General features: G+C 46.5%; 1 protein-coding gene across 3 annotated transcripts in view; it reads right to left on the bottom strand.

The window, feature by feature from the left end:
* The window catches only part of SERHL2 (serine hydrolase like 2), a 219513-nt gene that overhangs the window by 187406 nt on the left and 14627 nt on the right, over positions 1-17480 (bottom strand). For 2 of the 3 annotated variants that reach the window (XM_069737104.1, XM_069737107.1), the window contains exon 2: positions 5867-5899. In XM_069737104.1, coding sequence (XP_069593205.1) covers positions 5867-5885 — 19 coding nt within the window. In that variant the 5' untranslated portion in view covers positions 5886-5899. Of the gene's footprint in view, positions 1-5866; positions 5900-5976; positions 6004-17480 lie in introns of those variants that run through there. The other variant, XM_069737106.1, reaches the window with a different exon arrangement.

The following is a 17480-nucleotide window of genomic DNA, read 5'->3' as shown; positions in this document are numbered from 1 at the left end:
TCACCAAACATAATACCGTCCCCCACCCCATTACCACACGAGGCTTCATCCCCACACATTACCACACGAGGCTCAGTCCCCCACATTACCACACAAGGCACCGCCCCCTCCCCCCCCACATTACCACATGCAGCACTTCCTTTCTATGTAATTCAACCACTTCAGCCAAAGTAAACGTACATTTAATTGCATAATCACCAGCAGCGGTAATTAGATATCAATGAGCGTGCCGAGCATTAGCTGGCTGGAAACAAATATATTATATAGGAAATTCAGCTCCACACATAGCGGCAGGTAACACTTCGCCAAGTTGAGTGCTAGCTAACAAGTCTTGAGAAGGGTGAAGGTTATTTATGGCTCCATAAATCTTGACCTCTGAGCCTGTTGCTAAAGTTTAATCTATCTGGGGATCTCTCTGTAAGGATAAACTGTGCCTGTTCTTAGAAAATAGCTTCACATTAAAAGGAAGTTAAAAAAAAAAAAACCTCTCAGGCTCAATTTAGCATTTTTGGTCTCTATTTAAAAGGCACTAAATATAGCTCCGATTCACCGTGATCAGTAATGTTCATACCGGTCTTGAGGAGGAGGCGTGCTGCCATTGGAGGCACATGATTCATTATGGCCCCTTTCACACATCAGTTTTTTGCCATCAGTCGCAACCTGTCGAATTTTGAAAAAAAAACGTATCTGGCGACTGATGCCGCCGAATCCGTTTTTATCTAATAGACTTGTATTAGCCTCACGTTTCATCCGTCGTTTGCCGGATCCGTCGAAAATAGTTTGTCCGGCGGCCAGAGACAACGGAAATAGTAACGTTTTTTTTCTATGTTGAAAAAACAGACAGTGACGGATCCATCGCTGTCCGTTGTTTGTTAGAATGGAAGACTATGGTGCTGGATCCGTCAAATGACGGGATCCGGCGACGGATTGTGTTTAACTGAGCATGCTTCGATCCAATTAGCCAGATCCGCTGGTCGGATCCATCAAAAAAACAAATCCATCAGTTTTTCATAATCTGCGACGGATCCATTGATCCGTCGAGCCAACGGATTGTGACTGACGGCAAAAAACTGATGTGTGAAAGGGGCCTAAGCAATAAACAACACTTGTCTGACAAGTGTACTGAGCCTCACAACAAATCTTACTCTGTCACACCTTTACCAGATTCGCACTTTTGGAAGAGCTGAACGAAACTTGCATAAAATTGCTTTAAAGAGTCACACAACTTTTACGCAACTCCATGTTACGCAAAACTTATGCAACTTTTCATGGATTTTGGTGCACTGCTGGCATAGCCAATAGCTCAATCACTGTTCCATCCCTTCAATTACAACCTTTGACACTTTCCCTTATGGGAATTGAAAACGCTCGTTTTGGAGCACTGCTTGAATTTACCGTATATACTCGAGTATAAGCCGAGATTTTCAGCCCAAATTTTTGGGCTGAAAGTGCCCCTCTCGGCTTATACTTGAGTCAAAGTGGGTGGCAGGGTCTGCGGGTGAGGGCGCTGAGGTATACTTACCTGCTTCCAGCGATCCTGGCGTTCCCCCTGCCGTCCCACGGTCTTCGGTGCTGCAGTTCTTCCACTGTTCAGCGGTCACGTGGGACCGCTCATTAGAGAAATGAATAGGCGGCTCCACCTCCTATAGGGGTGAAGCCGCCTATTCATTTCTCTAATCCGCAGTGCCGGTGACCGCTGATAGAGGAAGAGTCTGCGGCACCGAAGACAGCTGTCCGGGGGAAGGAGCCGGACGCCGGGACCAGGTAAGTATCGCATATTTACCTGTCCCCGTTCCAGCCGCCGGGCTGGGGCGTCGCTCCATCTTCCCGGGGCCGCTGTCTTCCCGGCGTCTCTCCCCTCTGACTGTGCAGGTCAGAGGGCGCGATGACACATATAGTGTGCGCGGCGCCCTCTGCCTGATCAGTCAGAGCGGAGAGACGCTGGGACCAGACGCTGGGAGCTGCAAGCAAGAGAGGTGAGTATGTGTTTTGTTTTGTTTTTTATTGCAGCAGCAGCAATGGCAGAGCTTTCAATGGAGCATCTATGGGGAAACATGAATGGTGCAGAGCACTATATGGGGCACAGATATGGGGAAATATGAACGGTGCAGAGCACTATATGGCAGAGCTATGGGGAAATATGAATGGTGCAGAGCATATATGGGGCACAGCTATGGGGAAATATGAACGGTGCAGAGCACTATATGGCAGAGCTATGGGGAAATATGAACGGTGCAGAGCACTATATGGCACAGCTATGGGGAGATATGAACGGTGCAGAGCACTATATGGGGCACAGCTATAGGGAAATATGAACGGTGCAGAGCACTATATGGCACAGCTATGGGGAGATATGAACGGTGCAGAGCACTATATGGGGCACAGCTATGGGGAAATATGAACGGTGCAGAGCACTATATGGCACAGCTATGGGGAAATATGAACGGTGCAGAGCACTATATGGCACAGCTATGGGGAGATATGAACGGTGCAGAGCACTATATGGCACAGCTATGGGGAAATATGAACGGTGCAGAGCACTATATGGGGCACAGCTATGGGGAAATATGAACGGCGCAGAGCACTATATGGGGCACAGCTATGGGGAAATATGAACGGTGCAGAGCACTATATGGCACAGCTATGGGAAAATATGAACGGTGCAGAGCACTATATGGGGCACAGCTATGGGGAAATATGAACGGTGCAGAGCACTATATGGCACAGCTATGGGGAAATATGAACGGTGCAGAGCACTATATGGCACAGCTATGGGGAAATATGAACGGTGCAGAGCACTATATGGCACAGCTATGGGGAGATATGAACGGTGCAGAGCACTATATGGCATAGCTATGGGGAAATATGAACGGTGCAGAGCACTATATGGCACAGCTATGGGAAAATATGAACGGTGCAGAGCACTATATGGGGCACAGCTATGGGGAAATATGAACGGTGCAGAGCACTATATGGCACAGCTATGGGGAAATATGAACGGTGCAGAGCACTATATGGCACAGCTATGGGGAAATATGAACGGTGCAGAGCACTATATGGCACAGCTATGGGGAGATATGAACGGTGCAGAGCACTATATGGCATAGCTATGGGGAAATATGAACGGTGCAGAGCACTATATGGCACAGCTATGGGGAAATATGAACGGTGCAGAGCACTATATGGCACAGCTATGGGGAAATATGAACGGTGCAGAGCACTATATGGCACAGCTATGGGGCAATAATGAACGGTGCAGAGCACTATATGGCACAGCTATGGGGAAATAATGATCTATTTTTATTTTTGAAATTCACCGGTAAATGCTGCATTTCCACCCTAGGCTTATACTCGAGTCAATAAGTTTTCCCAGTTTTTTGTGGCAAAATTAGGGGGGGTCGGCTTATACTCGGGTCGGCTGTAATTCTTGTCCCTGCACACATTGCCACTGCAGGACCCAAGTGCACACATAGTGTCAGTGTGTGTGCTCTCTGATCCCTCGCACAAATGAACACAAAGTAGCATACGGCCAATGGTGACCGGAGATCAGAATGCGTCCACTCTGACACTGCAGGGGGCACACACCGCGTCAGTATGGGAGCATTCTTATCCCCCTTTCCTTTCTGCATCAGCTGCCGCAAACAGGAGTAAGGGCAATGAGAAAGCACCTACATAATGACACAGTGTGCACTCTGCTTATTCAGGGTCATTGTGTGCAGGGCTGAATATTCAATTCAGTCAGTGCTCTAAAGCGAGTGCGGTCAAGCAACTTAAGGGGAGATGGGGGGGATTGTAATTGAAAGGTCAGAACATTTCACTGAACCCTGGGCTCAGTATTTTTATGTAACAGGTAAGATCTACAGTTAAAGCACTACCATGTATGTTAGTGCTATATAAAAAATAAAAGATTAAGATTATTGGGGTTTTTTTTAAACACATAAAAAAAAATCTATTAGCATAATAAAAGACAAAGAACATACATATAACAAGTACAAAAAAACATAATATTTAAGTATCAAATACAACAAAATAGTCGCCAATAACCACAGAACAAAAATGGGAAAAATGTAATGTAGACAGTGTGCAGTTTTGCAGCGCAGCACATTGCAGTCCGTACTCAGACCGATGAGGAGGTAAATTCCAGACTGGACCAGGGAAAGCAAGTGGATGTTGTCATATGGACTTTTCAAATGCGTTTCATACGGATATACTCAAAAGGTTGGTATAAAAAAAGGGAAAAATGAAACTACGGGAAAATATGTGTAACTGGGTTAACAACTGCCTCAGCGATAGAAAACAAAGGGTGGTTATTAATGGAACACACTTGGATTGCGTAGTTAACAGTTAACAGTGGGGTACACAGGGGTTATTTTTAACATATGTTTTTTATAACATTTATGAATGACATTGTAGGGGGCATACAGAGTAGAATTACAACATTTACAAATGATACTAAACTCTGCAAAGTAATCTATACAGTATAATGGCCACAAAAAGTGCTCCATACAGTATCATAGCCCCATATAGTCCTCCATACAGTATAAAGGCCCCACATAGTGCTCCATACAGTATAAAGGCCCCACATAGTGCTCCATACAGTATAATGGCCACACATTGGGTCTCGCTGAGCATATGGAGCACTGAGACGATGATGATGTCTCAACCCAGCACCTGTGAATAGCAAGAACTAGTCGCCGCACCAAGATTTGGGGAATGTAGACTACATCGGAGCTTTCTGGGAAAATGTGTACAAATAAATTAGTGAACAAGGGAGTGTCTAATGTCTATTTGTGTATTTTTATGTTTTTCAGGTGTCCACTTGTGGACTACATAGGATTGGATTACTGCGGACCTGCATGGGATTTTCTACATTTTTTTTTCAATAAACTGTTTAACGAGGGATAGTGTTGGAGTCTTTATTGAAATAAAAGTATTTTATTCCCTGTGTAGGTTTTTTTATTACCAAGTTAATAAACAGGGTGTCTGATAGACACCTCTCCATTACTATCCCATGGGCTAGATGGCATCTGTGATTTTTTACAAATCACAGCTGACATCAACCCCAACTACCATTACCCTGATTGCCACCACACCAGGGAAAATGGGAAGAGCCAGGAAAAGCACCAGAATTGGTGAATCTAATGTGATGCACTAATTTTGGGGTGGCTGCGGGCTGGTATTTTTAAGCTGGGAAGGGGCCAATATCAAAGGATTTTCCCAGCCTGATAATATAAGCCTGCAGCCGTCTGCTTCACCTTTGCTGGTTATCAAAAATTGTGGGGAACCGCATATAATTTTTTCATTTATTAGGATAACACATGTACAGTAAACTACACATTCAAGGCACTAACTACATACAGTATATAATGGATATCCATCTGTAATGTAGCCATCTACTCCAAATCTATCTATATAGTTGTACATCTAATCTAACATACCAAAGAGAGATAAAAACGTAAGGAAAACTGCAAGTGAACTGAGGTGGGGGATTCATGCAGAAATTCAGCCTGAACAAACAATGATTGTGGGAACATACCCTGAATGTGGTCAGCAATGCATTAGTATTCCTTAGTTTAGTAAATCAGCGCCATTATCTGTAGCTGTTCAATGCTTTGGAGACTAGAAGAGAGCCCTAAAAAGTATTTTCCTCCGATTAGCTCTTTATTTCCGTACTATGCGTTTATATAAATGCTTTCTCTAAACCAGACAATCTTTTTACCATGACATTGTCTTACTACTCACAAAAGCTACAGGAACAGTGATCTCTAATCCAACATCATATTCTATCAACAAGGCCACTAGGAAAATTGACTATAACTTTATGTTCACTCTATGGGACCTGTTACGATAATTAAATAAAGCGTACCTTTTAGCAGAAATGTCATGTCTTCTCAGTCACCTGCAGAGTAAAAGCACAGACAGTGCATGTTAATCTTTAATCAGTGGAAAAAAAGCCTTATCTAAACTCTAACCTACTTGAATCTGGTCTTCAGTCTCTGTGAGACTTATGTGTTAGGTCGTTATTAACAGCTGCATTATCGCCACATTTTATTATCCATACTACATCTACAACAATGAGAATCCAAGAGCAACTAAGGTGAGATCTCCATAGAATCCTATGTTGATTTAAAGGCGTTGTCCTGTTTCAGAAAACGATTCTCCATATGTTCAGTTTGTAGTAAAATAATCTGGGCATTCACCGTATTTATCCTCCCATGGTCCATTGCTACGTCACCACTGCTGCCCCTGTCTGTGAGGCTTTGCCACAATGATGACACAACAACAGCGCTTTAGCCAATCAACTGATGTAGGCCATGAGCGCAGTGATTAGCTGCAGCAGTGTCGCTGTGATATCTCCGATGCGGCGGTGGAGATACAGAACTGGACTGAGGGAGGGGGCTAGCTCCCAACGTCCCGGATTCGGCGGGACTGTCCCGATTTGAAGGCTCAGTTCCGTGTCTCGTGACGTCTCAGCTGTTCTCCCGGCTTCTATACTCACTTCTCCAACATTTTAATCACTCCCGTATCTCCTCCTTAGGGGGTGAGGCAGATTCTCTCTGCTGAGCACATAAATTAAATTCTATTATATTCTTCTCCCTCCTATGATCGGGTTTCCCTGGGAATCATACTCACATCTTGTTAAGTTAGCAACGTGTTTGTTTAGTTAGTGCCGGACAGGCTAGGATTTATTTTTATGTTTTGTTTTTCTGTGTTGCTTTCACTTTAATAAATCTGACCTGAGGTCAGCCTACTTGGAAACCTGCTGTACGCCTCAGAAATTCAATGCACAAACCACGTGACCTTTGACCCTAGCAAAGGCGATCCCGGAGTGTTTTGTCACATTGTGGTGGAGAACGCGGGCATACCGTGGCACAGTCGACAGCATGGAAGATGTGGTGAAAGCCTTAGTACAGTCAACTGCCGTACAGCAGCAGGCCACTGCCGCACAGCACGAAGCTAATCGCTTGATGGCCGCACAGCTGAAGGAGTTAGTGGACATGACGGTTGCAGACCGCCAACTTCTCCAACAGGTGGCGCAGCGCCTGGTGAGCATGCCTGACGCTGACCCGGAAGCAGAGTCCAGGAGGATCCATGTGAGTCGATACTGGCAAAAGCTGACTGCAGAAGATGACGTCGAGGCATACCTGACAACGTTTGAGCGGACGGCATTGAGAGAGAAGTGGCCGAAGGCACGATGGGCCGATTTGATTGCCCCGTTTCTCTCCGGCGAGGCCCAAAAAGCTTACCATGATTTGGACCCGGAGGTCGCTCAGGACTTTGAGAAACTGAAAGCTGAGATCCTGGCCCGGCTGGGTGTGACGACTGCTGTCCGGGCACAGAGGGTACATCAGTGGACATACCAGCAAGATAAACCGGCGCGGTCTCAGATGTTTGACCTGATCTACTTAACAAAGAAATGGCTGCAACCCGAGGTACTGACAATACCCGAAATAATCCAGCGGGTTGTCCTGGACAAGTACCTGAGAGTACTACCCCCAGCGCTGAAAAGGTGGGTAAGCCAAGGAAATCCCACGACAGCGGATCAACTTGTGGAGTTGGTCGAGCGTTATTCCGTGGCAGAAGGACTTCCCAACGACACCGCCAACCCCCGGTCTGTGCCTCCTCCTCGTGGAACCGGTAAGACTGTTCCAGGGACCACAGGTGAAGGAAAATTGCTTAAAACTGTGGGGGAAGAGTGCGGGACTGCTCGCACTCCGAGACCAAGAGTATTGGACGGTGGTCTCAGTAGGGGACCTGTTAGGTGTTTCCGCTGCCATGAGAAGGGTCATGTTTCTGCGAACTGTCCTGTTACCGCTGAACCCATGCAGTGCGACGTTATAGACTCTAGAAAACGCATGTCTTTGGTTACACAGCTAGTGAGTGTGAATGCGGGTCAAAATGATACAGCGAAACACCTGTGTGAATTATCTGTTGATGGGAAAAATGTTGTGGCATTACTAGACTCTGGAAGTGTGGTGACTCTGGTGAAAGCTAGTCTGGTGGCACTTCCGTCTGGTCCGTCTGACAAGTTTTCTGTGACGTGTGTGCATGGTGACACCCGCTCGTACTTAACAGCGGTCATATGGATTTCTACTCCCTATAGGTCAGTGCAGCACAAAGTGGGACTCGTTCCCGCATTGTTACAGGATGTAATCCTGGGCAGGGATTTTCCCTATTTCTGGCAGTTGTGGGAGAATCAGTTGCTCCTTCACGGTAGCTGTACCCGTGAATCTTCTCCCATGCCATCTGGAGGTCCCGAGTCCCTAGAGGAGACCCCACAGGAAGATGTTGCTGGGGAGGTTAGTGAATCTAACCTTCAGTACCCCTTCTCCGTCATGGCGGGGGAAACAGAGGAAACTGAGGAGCCTCAGCGAGAGGCGGCGGCAGACAGCCATCCGGCACCCTGCCTGCCAGATTTGGGAGTCCAGGTGGATGACTTCCACAGCGAGCAAATGAAAGATCCTACCCTGACTCTGGCTAGGAAAAATGTAAAAATGATAGATGGGGTACCCGTAGAACCTGACACTAGGCTAGCGTACCCGTATATGGTTCTGGAAAATGATTTGCTCTACCAGGTAGAAAAAAAAGGGGAAGACACAGTGCAACGGTTAGTGGTACCCAAACCTTATCGGCGGAAGGTACTGGATTTGGCCCACGGACATATAATGGGGGGACATCTGGGGGTACAGAAAACCACAGAAAGGATATTGCATTGTTTTGTGTGGCCTGGAATACATTATGATGTGCGTAACTATTGTGAGTCCTGTCCAGAGTGCCAAATCGCGGCCCCTAAATCTCAGTTCCGTAGCCCTTTGGTACCCCTTCCTATCATCGGGGTCCCTTTTGAGAGAATTGGGATGGATTTGGTTGGGCCCCTTCCCCGATCCACACGTGGGCACCAACATATCCTCGTCATCGTGGACTATGCCACTCGTTACCCGGAAGCCGTCCCTTTGCATAACACAGCTACCAAGACGATCGCCAAGGAATTGGTACAAGTGTTTAGTCGGGTGGGAATTCCAAAACAGATACTCACCGACCAGGGGACTCCCTTTATGTCGAGGGTAATGAAGGAGCTCTGCAGGCTCTTACAAATAGACCCGTTGCGTACGTCTGTCTATCACCCTCAAACAGATGGCCTGGTTGAGCGCTTCAACAAAACCTTAAAACAGATGCTCCGGAAGGTGATAGACAAAGATGGGAAGAACTGGGATTACTTGTTACCCTATTTGCTGTTTGCCATTAGGGAAGTTCCCCAGTCTTCCACAGGGTTTTCGCCTTTCGAACTGTTGTACGCCCGTCGTCCCCGAGGACTGCTGGACGTCGCAAAAGAAACCTGGGAAGGTCAAGTCACTCCCTTTAAAACGGTGATCGACCATGTAACACAAATGCAGGATCGTATTGCCGCTGTCATGCCCATTGTTAGGGACCATATGTTACAGGCCCAGGGAGCCCAGAGGCAAAGTTATGATAGAGCCGCTAAGGTCCGTACATTTGCACCCGGCGATAGGGTGTTGGTCCTAATCCCTACGGTGGATAGTAAATTCCTGGCGAAATGGCAGGGCCCATTTGAGGTCCGAGAAAGAGTTGGTGAAGTGAACTATAAAGTGTACCAGCCGGGTAAGAGAAAACCGGAACAGATTTATCATGTGAATCTGATAAAATCCTGGAAAGACCGCTCTGCCCTAACGGCGGATCTGCCCCGTCCGGTTTGTTCACCTACTGTACCGGAGGTGCAGGTTGCCGAGACTCTCTCAGAACGACAAAAATCTGAGGTTAAGCAATTTTTGTTACAGAACCGACAGTTTTTCTCCGAAAAACCTGGCCGGACTAAGTTGGTGAAACATGAGATTGTCACAGAGCCTGGCGTCACTGTTCATGTGAAGCCCTACCGGATTCCGGAAGCCCGCCATGAAGCCGTCTCCCGGGAAGTGATGGCAATGTTGGACTTAGGAGTCATTGAAGAGTCGCACAGCGCCTGGTCCAGTCCAATTGTGTCGATACCTAAACCGGATGGCTCCATCCGGTTTTGTAATGACTTTAGGAAACTGAATGCAGTTTCTAAATTTGATGCGTACCCTATGCCCCGGGTCGATGAGTTGATCGACCGGCTTGGTAAAGCCCGATACATTACGACCCTGGATTTAACAAAGGGGTACTGGCAGATTCCTCTGGCCGAGGCGGCCAGAGAGAAGACGGCATTTGCTACACCAGAAGGTCTGTTCCAGTATGTCTATATGCCGTTTGGACTTCACGGAGCTCCCGCAACGTTCCAGAGATTGATGGATCGAGTCTTGAGGCCTCACAGACAGTACGCTTCTGCCTACCTGGATGACATCGTAATTTACAGCATGGACTGGGAAACTCATCTCCAGAAGGTACAAGCGGTGATTGATGACCTGCGAGATGCAGGTTTAACGGCAAACCCCAAGAAATGCCACATCGGGCTTGAAGAAGCCCGATACTTGGGCTACGTCATTGGCCGAGGAGTGGTTAAACCCCAGATCGACAAAATACAGGCAATTCAGGGCTGGCCACAACCAGTGAACAAAAAACAAGTACAGGCTTTCCTGGGGATTGCCGGCTATTATCGCCGGTTCATACCCAATTTTGCAGCCATGGCTACTCCCTTGACGGATCTTACCAAGGGGAAGGGTTCCGTCATGGTAAAATGGACCTCAGCTGCTGAAGAGGCCTTCCACAGCCTGAAACGGGCTTTGTGCTCTCAGCCCGTACTAGTGACTCCTGATTTCAGCAGCGAGTTTGTGGTGCAAACTGATGCCTCTGATACTGGTGTCGGAGCTGTACTTTCCCAGGTGAGGGACGGAGTCGAACACTGTTAAATATTAATTATTCTTATTTTTATTCTGTACCGAGCACATGGTTTCTTGCTGACACTATCAAAAGCTATTTCTGTGTATGTAGCTCAGAGTATAAGTTAACTCCATATACAGAGGACATGTGATCTGTGTTGAACATATATAAACGTCTCTTAGGAGGGTGTGGGGGCTTTGGTCACGTGGGACGGTCACCTCCCTTCCTGCACATTCATTCTCCATGGACAACAGATGAAGAAGCAACAGCTGATAACGGAAGCCATGATGACCTTCGAACTTCACACAGACAGATGACTTTTACCATTCAGGACCTTGGGAAAGATGAGTAACAAGACAAGCACTGATATTTACACATGGACACTCTGTTCGTAACTGTTTTGCTGCAATGGTGAATAAACCACTATACTTTCTTCAGGATATCATGACATTTTTATTTTAAGAATAACGCACCTGGTTAAGTCTTGATTAGATATTTTTGCGCGATAACGATTTTTAATCAACACCCGGTCCTCTATCTCAGTCGGAAACTGAATGTACATGAGCAGAGGTATGCTGTGGTTGAAAAAGAGGGCCTAGCCATTAAATGGGCTCTCGACTCCCTCAAGTATTACCTGGCCGGTAGGAAGTTTAGGCTGGTCACAGACCATGCCCCTCTCAAGTGGATGCACCTCCACAAAGACCGTAATAGTCGGGTAACCCGGTGGTTCCTTGCCCTGCAGGCTTACTCTTTTACGGTGGAGCACCGACCTGAGGTGCAGATGGGGAACGCCGATGCCCTATCCCGAGTGCACTGTTTCAAGAGTGTTCTTGCTCGACCGGAGTGGTCTGAGCAAGGGGGGGGGGGATATGTAAGACTCATGCTGGTGTGGTAGTTGGAGGCAGGTATATCTCGCCCAGGTGTTTGTCCTATGTGAATTAGGCCACTCAGTATCTTCAGGGTGCTAATTGGTTAATGATTGCAGGAATAAAAGATGAGCAGCTGGGGGTTTCCAGCGTCTGCCTGGGGCACACAGATTGCCTGTCTGTGTGAGACAAACGTGAGTGAGAGCTCTGCTCAAGAATTGTGTGATGTTAGCTGGGTGGGAGAAGCCCCCCCAGTTGTTAAGTTAGCAACGTGTTTGTTTAGTTAGTGCCGGACAGGCTAGGATTTATTTTTATGTTTTGTTTTTCTGTGTTGCTTTCACTTTAATAAATCTGACCTGAGGTCAGCCTACTTGGAAACCTGCTGTACGCCTCAGAAATTCAATGCACAAACCACGTGACCTTTGACCCCAGCAAAGGCGATCCCGGAGTGTTTTGTCACAATACACAATGTATTTTTATGGTGCTTGTACACTGTGGTACAGAAAAATATTTTTGTTGTTCCTATAAAAGTATTACAAAAATAATAAGAAATTACAACTTTTTTTTTCCTGAGTCTCCTCGATCTTGAACCCCCTACAGGTGCTTTAAGCTGCTGAACCACAAGCTCTAGTGATGTCACTTGCAGAATCTTGTGTACTTGATCTGTACAGCAGGCTCGGACTACAGGCTGATTATACTGACAGAAATATATTGCTGTGTATCTCTATTCTAAATGGAGAATAAAAGATTTTTTCAACCTCTAAAATAAATTAAAAAAACTTGATACTGAAAAAAAAAAGTCATTTTTAATACTTTTTTCTTAAAAAATAATAATCTTTATTTGTATATAGCGCTAACCGCTAACATATTCCGCAGCGTTTTACACACATTATCATCACTGTCCCCAATGGGGCTCACAATCTAAATTCCCTATCAGTATGTCTTTGGAATATGGGAGAAAACCGGAGTGCCTGGAGGAAACCCACGCAAACACAGGGAGAATATACAAACTCCTTGCAGATGTTGTCCAAGGTGGGATTAGAACCCAGGACTCCAGCGCTGCAAGGCTGTAGTGCTATCCACTGAGCCACCGTGCTGCATTAAAAATCTGCATATTTGGTGTCTCTGTAAGCATAACAACCAGCATATCACAGCAATCAGATTATTTACGGGAATCTGTAAATGGCGTAAAAAAAAAAAGGCATGATTGATATTTTTTTTCTCTATTAACCCCTTTCTGTCATCAGACGTAATAATCCGTCCCTGTGACCTGGGCTATTAGATCAGGGACGAATTAATACATCTGAGCTATCGCTCGCGCACACTAGGGGTGTGTGGGTGATCGTCGCCGGGTGTCAGCTGATTCTGACAGCTGACACCCAGGGCTGCCTTTGGATCGGAAAACGCGCGGTGTGATGCAGGGTCCCGATCGTTGCCATAGTGACCCGATATCATGACGACATCTAGGTCATCAGCCCTAGCAAACTTGCAGATCATGCACAGTGTATGATGAGCAAGTGTCTTGTCAGTGCAGAGCTAACAGTTTCTGCAGCATGGGGAGCTTGCTGCATATCCATGCTGTAGAAGTGATCAGCATGCAAAAAATAATTGTCTTACGGTGGGACAAAGTAAAAAAGTTAGAAAAAAGTTTAAAAAAATAATAATAAATTAAATTGTAGAAATATTTTTTTAAAAATAAAAAAGATATTGTATCTCTAAATATTTGAATTAAAAAAATAAAACACAATAAAAGTACCCATATTTGGCATCCCTGCGTCCGCAACTACCCGACCTATAAAACTGTCCCCTTTAGTGAACACTATAAGAAAGAAAATAAAAAAACAAGGGAAAAAAGACAATGCTTTATCATACCGCAGAGCAAAAAGTGGAATAAAACAGGATCAAAAAGATGGATATAAACAAACATTGTGCCACTGAAACAGTCATTTTGTCAAGCAAAAAAACAAGCTGTTATACAGCTCCATCAGTGGAAAAATAAAAAAGTTATAGCTCAAAAATAGAGATAGGAAAAAATAATTATTTTTGTATTTCTACAAAAAAAAAGCAATCCCTCACTCAGATCTGTCATCTGTTAAAGGAAATATAGGGGGCTTCCACGTTACGGGACAAAGCACAAAGGCTCTGGCAAAGCAAAATGGCTCCAAGCCTGCCAAAAAAAATTCAGCAAATTTTCTGCTCCCAAATCCCCCTCCCTTCTGAGCCCCACAGTGTACCTAAACCACATATTGTTCCACATTTGGCATTTTTGAAGCGATGAGACCCGCCTAACTTAAGGGGGCATGTGTCCAGAAACACAGTCTGGGCATAACGTACTGGTGACTACAATGTACTCGTTACTACAGCGTACTGGTCATTACAACAGCAGTTTGCAATTTTCACTCTGCAACATTCATTGCTGCTTGTTTCTGGAAAATACCCATGGAGTCAAAATCATCACTACAACTGTAGATAAATTCCCCAAGGGGTATAGTTTCCAAAATGGGGTCACTTAAGGGGGAATTCTGCTCTTCCAGCAATTAGGGGCTCTGTATATGAAGTCCGCAAACTGTACTAGGAAAATCTGCACTCCAGGAGGCAAATGGTGCTCTGTTCCTCCAGAGTCTCTCCATAATGTACAGCCACATATGGAGTATTGTCATGTTCAGTATAAAATGTGGGACAAATTTTGGGGCCATTTTTTTGGTGGTAAAAATGTAGTTATTTTGTCTTCACTGTAAAATGGTATAAAATTCTGTGACACATTCATAGTGTCAATATGATCACTGCCCCCATAGATGAATTCATTGAGATATGTAGTTTTGTAAAATGGGGTCACTTATGGGGGGATTCTGCTGTTCTGGTACCTCATGGACTCTCCCAGTGGGTCATGACACCTGCACACCATAACAAATAAAATCTGGCGCGCCTTGCCTTCTGAGCTTTGCACTTGCCTGAAAAATATTTCCCGATTACATGTACGGTATTGGCACACAGGAAAAAATGGACCTCAGTTTGTTGTAAAAAAAAAAAAAATGTACTAGCCCTTAGAAAAATTAAAAACTTGGAGCTGAAACAACATTTTAGTGGTGTAACGGGGTCTACTGGGCTGTAGTACCTCTTTCAGCACCCCCCGTGTTTCAGGAGGTCCACTCTGCTTTTGCTGGATTCTGAATGAAGGACGCTGGCTGGAATTCCTTGATTACGTGAGAGCATATAAAAGCTGACTGCTACTCCACGTATTTCCAGTCTAAAAGAACACACTTTATTCACAGCACACAGAATATATAACAGATACACAGGGCAGACCAATAGAAAAAGCAGGCCAGACATACATTACAATAGCCGCAGGGGGCCGGAGCCTGCTGATATTTACTGTGGGAATTACAAAGGTGGGAAGGTCAGAAGGAGAATATCTTGTCCCCTCTGACCAGGGGCGCAGCCTGTGGACTGATGCATTTCACATGGAACCTATTATACATAATATATACTGCATAACATATTCTTGGTGCTGTGGGTTTTGTAACACGGCTCCCCTTTTCAGCGACGCGATCGGCATACACAGTCTGATCCTTAACGGATCGGTTTGGGGATGACCGAAGTTTATGGGGTTGGTACAAGTTCCGTTTGTCGACTTAGTCCATCGGCATTACCGTTTTGTTTGCCGGGTCTGTAGTGGATGGTGAAGTCCAGAGGTTGTAGGGCTAAACTCCACCGCAGTAATCTGGCGTTGTCTCCGGAGACCCGATTAAGCCAGACTAGGGGATTATGGTCCGTTAGGAGGGAAAACTGTCGTCCATACAAATATGGTTGTAACTTTTTGAGTGCCCATACTATTGCCAGGCACTCCTTCTCGATGGCCGCATAGCTCAATTCACGAAGCAGTAGTTTCCGACTCAGGTAAGCTACCGGGTGTTCTTGGCCGTTCGACCCGACTTGGCTTAGTACTGCCCCCAATCCAAACATAGAAGCGTCTGTGTGAACAAGGAAACGTTTAGTTGGATCGGGTGCGGCCAATACAGGGGTATTGGTGAGGGCGTCCTTTAGCTGGCGGAAGGCTTCCTCACACTCTGGGGTCCAGGTTACCTGGCGGGGTTGGTTCTTACGTGTCAGATCAGTGAGTGGCTTGGCCACGCTGCTGTAATTGGGAACGAATTTCCTGTAATACCCCGCTGTCCCTAGAAACGCCATGACCTGGGTTTTAGTGCATGGAGTGGGCCATTTGGCTATGGCCTCAATCTTGGCTGGTTCTGGTCTCTGTTTCCCACTTCCCACCCAATGCCCTAAATACTGAACCTCTGCTTTGCCCACGTGACACTTGTTTGGGTTCAGGGTGATTCCGGCCTTGTGGATCCTGTCTAATACTGTCTCTAGGTAATTTAGATGCTCTTCCCATGTCGCGCCGTAGATGGCGATGTCATCCAGGTAGGCACACGCATAGTCCTGGAGACCATCCAGAAGCCGGTCAGCCAGCCTCTGGAAGGTCGCCGGGGCAGTCTTCATCCCGAATGGCATAACTCGAAACTGGAATAAGCCAAACAGGGTGACAAATGCCGACTTGGGAATAGCGTCAGGACTAAGGGGAATCTGCCAGTAGCCTTTGCATAGATCGATGGTCGTCAAATACTTTGCCCCTGCCAGCCGGTCTAACAAGTCATCCACACGCGGCATGGGATACGCATCAGTCACTGTTTTCTCATTGAGCTTACGATAGTCTACACAAAACCGTGTAGTCCCATCCTTCTTGGGCACTAACACTACGGGGAATGCCCAGGGACTATCTGACTCTTCAATAACCCCTAAACGCAACATCTCTTGTATCTATTGTCGCATCCCTTCTCGTACAGACTCAGGAACACGGAAGGGGGGTTGTCGCAGGGGGGTCTGATCCTGGGTCTCAACCTTGTGTTGTGCCAGGTGAGTGTACCCGGGTTTCCCCGAAAACATCCTCTGTCGCTGCCTCAACAACTCCTCCGCCTGCTGTCTCTCCCGGGGACCTAAGTCTTCACCCCAGTGTACCTGGTCCCATGTTTTAGACTGAGTCCTCTCCCCTAAGACATCAGGCAAGGGAAGTCCGGCTAAATCCTCTGCTTCAGGTGCACAGATGGCCACTACCTCTTCAGGTCGCTCCCGATAGGGCTTCAGCATATTCACGTGGAACATGCGGATAACCCTGGGGTCGTCACAATCGGCGACATTATAGGTGGTGTCGGCTATTTTCCCCACTACCTGGTAGGGCCCCTGCCATGCAGCTTGGAACTTGTTCTGCCTAGTGGGCTCTAACACCAGGACCTTCTGCCCTATTTCCAAGGTGCGCTCTCTGGCCCTCCGATCGTACCATACGCGCTGGCGCCGCTGGGCCACCTGCATGTTCCCACGTACAGCCTGGGTCAGCTCCTGTAGGCGGTCCCGGAATTCCAGCACATAGGGTACAATAGGTACCCCTTCTATGATGCCCTCCCCTTCCCAGTGTTCTAGCACTAAGTCTAGGGGTCCTCTTACCCGTCTCCCGTATACCAGTTCGAATGGGGAGAAACCCGTGGATTGTTGGGGCACCTCTCGATAGGCAAACAGGAGGTGAGGCAAGAATTTCTCCCAGTCCCTGTAGGTCCTGGTAAAAGTACCAATGAGTTGTTTTAACGTCCCGTTAAAGCGTTCACACAACCCATCGGTTTGCGGGTGGTACGGGGCGCTTCTAATGGACTTTAAGCCGCACAGCTTCCACAGTTGGTTGGTCACCTCTGCTGTAAACTGGGTACCCTGGTCTGAGATAATCTCGCGGGGAAATCCAACCTGTGAGAA

This window comes from Ranitomeya imitator, chromosome 8, assembly GCF_032444005.1.
Source record: "Ranitomeya imitator isolate aRanImi1 chromosome 8, aRanImi1.pri, whole genome shotgun sequence".
In the NCBI taxonomy this organism is placed as follows: Eukaryota; Metazoa; Chordata; class Amphibia; order Anura; family Dendrobatidae; genus Ranitomeya; species Ranitomeya imitator.
The sequence above is the reverse complement of the archived record's forward strand: the minus strand, read 5'-3'. Positions and strand labels throughout refer to the sequence as shown.